General features: G+C 27.1%; 1 protein-coding gene across 5 annotated transcripts in view; it reads left to right on the top strand.

Moving 5' to 3' along the window:
- The window catches only part of LOC106679466 (lateral signaling target protein 2 homolog), a 42,233-nt gene that overhangs the window by 7,006 nt on the left and 26,124 nt on the right, over positions 1–9,103 (top strand). For all 5 annotated transcript variants that reach the window (XM_014418656.3, XM_067046851.1, XM_014418655.3 and 2 more), the window contains exon 3: positions 8,826–8,957. In XM_014418656.3, the coding sequence (XP_014274142.1) occupies positions 8,826–8,957 (132 nt within the window). The remainder of the gene's footprint in view (positions 1–8,825; positions 8,958–9,103) is intronic.

Below are 9,103 nucleotides of genomic sequence, written 5' to 3'. Positions count from 1 at the left end.
TAACTTGAAAGGATATTTATATGCAGAATTTAAAACAAATTATTATAAATACTTTCTGGAGTTGTATATTTGAATATGTATTTTAATATTGTGGGCTACAGTGAAGATGCAAATATTGAAAAAGGTCGAAACATTACAAAAATGTGAAATATATTATAAGTTTATAGTAACATAAAATAGGCTTAATGTTGTCGATAAGGTTGTTTTCCTTAGTCTTTAAATAGTGATTAATAATTAATAAAATAAATAAATAAAAATGAAATAAAGTTGTTTATAGTCATAAATATTTCCTATATTGCTCATATATTTCTCTTTTCCACCTATTATACATAATCTAGTTTTTTAATATTTTTTTTTAAATTTACTCTGTTTAAATCATATTCTGCTTGACTAACATATAATTTTAAAAATAAAAATTTGACTGTAAAATAGAAAACATAAATATTTTAATTATATTCTGGAGCTATGTTAAAATAATATATTTTAAAATTTTGATATTTTTTTGTTTTCTAATAAAATAATATTGTCATGATCTTTTTGTAGTTTGTATACTTATATTTAAGATCTAATACTTCTAACTTTCATTATGAAGCAAGGCACTGGTGGTTGAACATAATCCTTATCAAATTATCTCCTTGCGCAATTGTTCTAAAATAAATTGATCTATTGATCTCTAAGAGCCCTGCTCTACCCCTCCTGCATGGGGATAGAGTGGGCTCGGGTATATTCTGGTCTAGACTGTAAATATTAGGGGTGTTCATGATGTTTAGTTTAATATGTTAAACCGTGTTAAATGGAGAAATAATTCCTTCTTTTACCATGTTAAAATGGTATAACATATAACATGGTAGAGAATCTGTTAAATGGATAACAACGTCATGCAACAGACCAGCTGAGCTCTTCACCATATTATTTGTTGTTGTGTTAGGTTACTACCTCGTAGTTTGTGTTTTGATTGTGTTAGTGTTCTTTTGGACGTTTTTTTTATAACTAATAAAGCAATGGCTGACAATAATAATAATAATGTAATGACAGTTGTCAATGAGCTCATCTTGATTTTCTTCCTCACAAGTTAGAAGATCAACAAGGCATACTTTCACATAACTTCCATTTTTCGCTCAATTTAGGCATGTTGTAATAAATTACTTTAATCAAAACTTAGAAGTAAACAATAACATTAAGTTTTGGAAGGAAAGGTTATAAAACAAAAGTTGCTCAGAAAATCCTATAGGAATTGTTCTGCATTTAAGATTTAACATGACTTTAAATAGGGCTACTCATGATCCTATACTTATAATACTTAACATGGTAAAGCATTTTTCATTTAACACATCACGAATACCCCTATTGTAATAAGTCTTACTGTGAAAATAATGGGTAGTGTAAATGTAATTAGTGTTTTTATTTTATTGTTATATTAGTTCAAAATTTTACTCATTTCATTTTTCCTTATTTCTTTATGTACATAGTTTGATTACGTCCATTTTATTTATCTTTCTGTTTATATTGAGATTTAATTTTGGTATGAATGTGATCATTTATCACTATTACTTATTGCCTGAGGTTGTGGTAGATTGTAGTATTTATCAGCAGATAAAATTTGAAATTATCATACTAAAAATAAAATAAATAGTTAATAAAAACTTCAATATAAAAGATTTAACTTTATGAGAAATATTTTATGAACAAAGCAAAATACTTAGTTATAAAAAATGAAATAAATAAATAAAATCTCTATATAAACAGAAAGATAAATGAAATGGGCATAATCATACTATGTACATGAAGAGATAAGGAAAAATAAAATCAGTGAAATTTTGTACCAATATAACAATAAAATATTTATAAAGATCATAAAAATATTTTAGGAACAAAGTAAAATATGTAATTATCAGAAGTGAAATAAATAGCTAATTAGTCAAGTAAATGTATGGCTAACTAATAGATAAAGAAAAATATCTACTTTAGCCAGGAAGGTTTTTATATAGTTCAAGGCCATTGTACATACATTACGTAGTTATATGTGTTTGTTATCTACTTTTATTAGACTCATCGTACTTGCTTTTAAAAATTTTGAACCAACCCGTGCCCTTCACTTCAAGGACTGACTGATATATTTAAGTGATATTTCTTGTTACTTCAAATATCCTAAATATTATTTAAATGAGGATTTTAAAACTTTAATCAAAATTTGTATTTCCTTTTTCATAAATTATTATGTATGTTATATTTTCTGTGTATATTATCCGTTAATAAATATGTTTTTTTCTGTTATATAAGTTAAGATATATATAAAATATATGGAAAAATAAAAACAATATTTAGATGAGACACAAATTCCGAAAATGATCAAGAAATAATTATAAAATTCGAAACAGCTAGAAATATTATAGTTGCTAAAATATATCTTCTTTATTATGAAAATAATCCAGGAGATGGTATATCAGAAAATTAAATCACTTTGTGTTCGACTAGCTTGGATATTATAAGCTATATACATTTTTTTTGTAATTAGGAGTATTCGTGATGTGTTCAATGTAAACAGTTTTAACATGCTTAATGTTATAAGTATAGAATTGTGAACAACCTAATTTTAAATACAGAAGAGTTACTTGCAGATTATCTGGGTTGTTTTGTAACCTTGTAGTCTTAATGAGATTAAAACTCGAACAGCTTCGTCACATCTTCTTACCTCCACCTCACTTGTTCCTTGTTTCTTCTCCTAGTTTTTATCCATTACTTTATTAGAGTTTTAAGACATCCAAAACAAAAACCAAACACAAACTATAAGTAACTAACGTATCATAACAACAACAGACTGTCACCATTTTTGGTATGAAGCTCAGCTGGTCTGTTTCGTAACATCATTCTCATTGACAGACTCTCAACCATGTTAAATGTTATATCGTTTTGACATGATACAATAGAAAAAATAAATATTTTAATTATATTCTGGATTTTTATTCAAATAGTAGACTGCAAAATTTGTATAATTTTGTTGTTTTCTGGTCAATTAATAATTAATATTTCCTTAATCATTTAGTATTGATAATACAGTTCTTATGGAACAAATAAGGAATTTCGGCTAGAAATTTAAAGTAAAAATTTGCTTTTTTAATTGATATTTAGTTTTATTTTATTATATGTCAATATTAAGGAAGATTCTCTTTAAATAACATATATGAAAATAAATTTTAAAAATTGAGATTAGGCTGGAGGTTCTCAGACCATATTATTTTTCAATGGTGTGGATATAGTTTTAATTTTAGTGGATATACAATTTTCGGTTGTCAACACATTTGTTAGTTACAATGGTTTACCTTCAACCAAAAATAATCAATCCAATTAATTTATTTTTTGTTTAAATAAATCATTGTGTAACAATTCACAGAGTTTTTTTAAATATTACTGTTCAATAAATAACTTGGTAAAATTTCTAATACTTATACATGGAAATGTCAGCGTTTTTTCAAGCTACTTTGTTAGATTTGATAACTTGTAGCCATAATCTAGAATAAAACATTAATTTTTATTATTTTTTAAATGGTAAAAAGTTGTTGTTTTTTTTTTCACACTTATGAGGTATTAACTGACAATATTAAATTTGATAATTATATTCTTCACTGTTTACATTTTTTAATGTTTAATTTTTTTTTTTTACGACAAATAAATTAATTTCTCCATTAAAATGTTGTTTCTAATCTATTGAGCAAATAATAATTAATCGGTCTATTCACCTTCACCTTCAGAAAACAATTAATTAATTAAAAATTCAAATCTATTTACAGCAGTAGATAAGAAATTTGTAAAATATACATTTGATGAGTTTTCAGTCAAAAGTTATTGTATCCTCTTCTCAAAATTAGAGGTTTTTATTCAAATTGAAATTTTACAACTGAAACTCATTTTAGTTCAAAATTTAAATTTTCTTTTGTGATAATATGTGTTACAGCTCAACATGTTCAATAAACATTTTGATATTCAAATGAGATAATAACCCCGTAATAATTTCAAAGTGTGGAATTTTTTTATTATGAATTGCAATAAATATAATTAAATCAATTAATTATATAATTATAATAATTAGTTAATAAGAATGAAATTACCAGCACTAGGAAATCACGGAAAGGCAGATAAGGTTCATTTATGTGATGACTTCACAATTCTCACAACCATATCTTGTTTGCTTTTACTGGAAACACAATGATGATCTAAGGGGTTGCTGGAAAAGGGAGTTATTTTAAAATGTCTGAAAAATTAAAAATTCAAAGTTTTGTGAAAAAAATTTTTTTAATCTATTTCTTAAATTTTCTACATATTAGATCAGTGTTTTTATTTTAATAAAAATAAATTCAGATGATATTATATTAGTTTTATTGATTGTTAGAGCTACTATGTTCCGTACTACTTCAAAGAAAAAATTTACAATTAAGGGCCATTTATGGGCGAAGGAATTAAGGCACCAAACCTCGACAGTTACTGCTGTAGCACAGGTTCAGATCCAGCCTGTGGTGTTGATTATTATTTCGTAGCGAAATGAAAACTTGACCCTCCTTCATGGTTAGAATAAAGTTTCTATCATTTTTAACCATACCTTACTTTACTATTATTTCATGTTATCTTATTCTCTTGCTTTATTATATTATTTTAGTTGGTTTAATTCTTTTTTTTTAGCTGTCTTGAAGCCCTGCAACGTGGGGTGAAACGGTTCATAAAAGTTTATTTACTATTGAATGATTTTTACCCTACCCAGACCAGCTTTTTTTTTTTTTTTTTTTTTAAATGTTATGTTACAAAAATATGAATCTTGGTCTAAATTTAATTTAATGTTTATCTTTTTCTATTTTAGACTAGAAAACTAAATTTTTACCTTCTAAAATAAAAATAAAAATATCATAACTTAAGTTTACAAAGGTTTAGAATAATTAAAGATTATTTAAAAAATATCCTTCAAAATAGAAACAATAAAAAAATCCCACTATTTTCCCTAAAATGTCATTAATCACCTTCATCCTTTTATATGTTCAATTGATGATTAAATCGTCAGTTGCGACTATTTATGTTAAAGAGTCAAGGTGGCAGTAATAAAGATATCAAAATAGTAAAAGAAAACTATTTATTGTTAAACAAACGTTTCGCTCCACTTTGCAGGGCTAAATGAAAAGACAAAAAAAAAAAAATTGGAGGAAAACGTTGGTTAACAATAAACAGTTTCCTTTTACTATTTTGATACCTTTCTTGACCGCCACTTGGACTATCTTCCTACAATCTACTTCATATTGTCAACTATCTTCTTTCAGAAAAAAAAAAAAAAATGACTTCTATTTACTTGGAATTAAATATTTACCTTTTAAAATTAAAATTCCATAATTTAAGTTTACAAAGGTTTAGGATAATTAAAGAGTATTTAAAAAAATATTCTTCAAAATAGAAAAAACAAAAAAAAATCCCACCATTTTCACTAAAATGTCATAAATCACCTTCATCCTTCATGCATCTTTTAACGATTTAATAAACAATTAAACATATTCTTATATGTTTAATTGTTGATTAAATCGTCAGTTGCAACTATTTATGTTAAAGATAGTCCGGGTGGCGGTCAATAAAGATATCAAAATAGTAAAAGAAAATTATTTATCGTTTACCAACATTTCACTCCACTTTGCAGGGCTATGTTTGGGCTAAATGAAAAGGAAAAAAAAAAAGGAGTAAAACATTGGTCAACAATAAATAGATTCCTTTTTACTATTTTGATACCTTTATTGACCCCCACTTGGACTATCTTCCTACAATCTACTTCTTTCAGTCAACTATCTTCTTTCTAACAAAAAAAAACTTGGAATTAATTTATTTAAAATATTTTTTATTTTTCTTGTATTTAACCGATTACTTAACTCAATATCAGTATTATTTACTTATCTTTAGATTAAAATTATACTAGTTCTGACAACTGTCATAGTTTTATCTAAGCAGAAAATTCTTGACTTATCTCAGATAAGGATTTGAATAAGTTGCGTGGGAATCGCTCGAAGACCCTTGATATCTTTGATAAGTCATTGTCCTTCCTATTTGCTTTGTCGCTGATTAGTTGTTCTTACAATCTTTTAGATACTTTTTTTATTTATTTTTAATCAATTAATTATCTGTTAAGTGTGTATTGTTTGATAACAAATTATAAATAAATAATTTTATTATCATTTATTATTATGTATAGAGTGAAGTCTCACTTATACGAAACATTCAGTTATGCAAAAAATTCCTCAATCCCCTGCAAAAACCCCTGAATTATGTGTATGTAATTATCCATTTATACGAAACATTCAGTTATACGAAGGAAAGTTTGGACCCGCTTTATGTACATACATACAGTAAATTTTATTCAGTTCTATGAATTTTTGTTTCTTCCGAGGCAAGACAAAGGACGAAAAAAAACGTGAAACACGAAACAGTAAACAACTTTTTCTGCGAATAACATCCGGTCCCAATGATTCTTTATATTTATATTATACTCCCTAATGTATAATAATAAGCTCGGACGATTCCGATTCAGATGACGAAGATCCTTTGCCTCTTCCATCTTTTGCAGAAGCTCTTGAAGCATTTGAAGTTGTAAAACGTTTTATATATGCGAAAGAGATTAGTGAGAAGGAATCTAACACCTTAACAGAATTGAAAAGAATGATGTATTCAGCCAAAAGTAACATGAAACAAACAAACATAACACAATGTTTTTGTAAAAAATAAAAAAATTCGGATTAAAGATAAATTAAATTTTTATACAATAAATATTTATTTTTTTTCACTTTACTTTGTTTTTCTTTCAACTGCATACAAAATACGTATATGTACCTATTAATTACGAGAAAAATATACATTAATTATAATTAATTCTCAAAAATATACATGCATAATATGTATTGTGTATTCACTTACACGAAGAATTTTTGGTACCCCCTCATATTTGTATAGCTGAGACTTCACTGTATTATAATAAAACCCATTTAAATTTTTTATTTTATTATGCCTAATTAACAAATTAGTGCTAAAAGTGAAGTAGATGAATGGAATATGGTCCGGGTGCGGTAAAAAAAAACTCAAATAGTAGAATTATACTGATATATATAAGATGGTCAGGGTTGCGGTCAAAAGTAAAACAAAAATAGTTGTAAACTATTTTCGTTTCACTTTTGACCGCAACCCTGACCATCTTATATATCAATTTTTACGGTCAACTATATATACATATATAGAATTATACTATTTTATTGAGCCAACGTTTCGCCCCACATTGCAGGTCTTCGTCAGGGCTGTTTTGACTGCCGTCAAGCCCTGCAACATGGGGCGAAATGTTGGCTCAATAAAATAGTATAATTCTATTATTTGAGTTTTTTTTTTACCGCACCCGGACCATATTCCATTCATCTATACACACGGTCAATCAATAATCTTCCAATAAAAGTGAAGTATTGTTAAAAAAGAAAATAATGATATTTACAAGTGGCACTATTTAATATTCATACCGTTTTTCAATTTCAGGCACTTTTTAAATATTGCTTCATTAAACTATCTTAAGTCTCCTCTTTCCATTTTAAGCGAGTGATATTGGACTGTCGCCCCCTGGGCTCTGTTTCATAATGAAACCTAATAGTATTAGTTAAAAATACAAGTATCGAAACAACGTGGTAATTATTCTAATACTTATTTTTATTCATAATAGGGAGGACTATTAGTGATTTTACAGGAGTTATAAAGTACTAAAGTACAAGTCAGTGTAATTGTATTAAATTAAATCGACAAGACTGATAGTATTAGTTTGTACTTTATTATGAAACAGGGCCCTTGAGGGTCTTAGTGGGGCAGGTCCGACCGAGAAGGATGAATTTTTTTCAATCTAAAACAATTAAAATTCAAACGAGATGAAATCTAGATTTTATTTACTCCTCATCCATAATTTCCCAACTTGAAATTTGGCATGAATCTCACCAATATAATCCGTAATAGTTGAGTTTTTTATGGAGACTAAAAATAAGATATAAAAGCCCTGATTAAAATGACCTCAGTCAATAAACATTTTGGAATAACCAAAATTTTAATATACTATTTAAAATATTTCCAGGAGTTGTGTTTTTAAAAACATATTTTAGTATGTTGATCAGGATGAATATGATTAATTTAATAAACATTAACTAATTAATTATGACTGGTTAATTAATCATAGCTAATAAACTCAAAATATATACATATATTGGGCAGACCTGTCATGTGAGTTGAACCTGTTTAAACATGTACGAACCTGCATGAGCTACTTTTCAATAGGGGAAGGGTAATATTGAAGTATACTAATTAACATTAATTAATTAATCTTAATTTTATTAATTAATTAAAAATATATTAAGCAGATGTTTCTGTAAATTTTATGTCAGAATTAGGTACACTAAGGATAAAGAGTGGTTCTAGGTGGTTAAAGGTGTTTTGGGGAGGAGGATTAAGGTTGGTTGAGGGTAGATCGAAGTGGTTTAAGGATTGGACCAAGTGGAAAGACCAAATGGTTTGGTAAAGATAGGGTCAAGCATAGGTTCCAAAGTCCAATCTTCCTCTTCTACTTTATGGAGCAGAATAAAATGGTGCAAAACCAAGATTCAAATGGGACTGGCAGATCCCGAAATAAGCATCTTTAAATAATTTCTTCAACTTTAAATAAATTGATATATTTCTTTATTGTTAACCTTCACTATTGTTATTTCTTGATAAATTAACACTATAAAATATAATTTATGTTTTCATATTAATAATAATCTATATTTTAAAAATATATTTGTTTTTAGGTTTTAAACATCTGTAATCGTATCATGGACGAGATGATTCCAAACGAACGAGCTAGCAGAGATTTCAGGGTCAAGTTCCCCGATGATGTTATGCAGGACAATCTTGCCGGGCAGCTTTGGTTTGGTGCTGAGGTATTCAATCTTTAATTTTTTACCTGACTACTGCCGAAGCCAAAAGGAGAGTATTGTGGTTTAGGAATGTGTCATAACCTGCTTGTTTATTGTAGGTATGTAATGATTTTTCTTGCAAACGGCTCAACTGATTTTCAGGTTTGATG

The sequence above is a fragment of the Halyomorpha halys genome, unplaced genomic scaffold (assembly GCF_000696795.3).
Source record: "Halyomorpha halys isolate HHAL.00 unplaced genomic scaffold, Hhal_1.1 Scaffold206.1, whole genome shotgun sequence".
NCBI lineage: Eukaryota > Metazoa > Arthropoda > Insecta > Hemiptera > Pentatomidae > Halyomorpha > Halyomorpha halys.
This window is presented reverse-complemented; position numbering and strand designations above follow the sequence as displayed.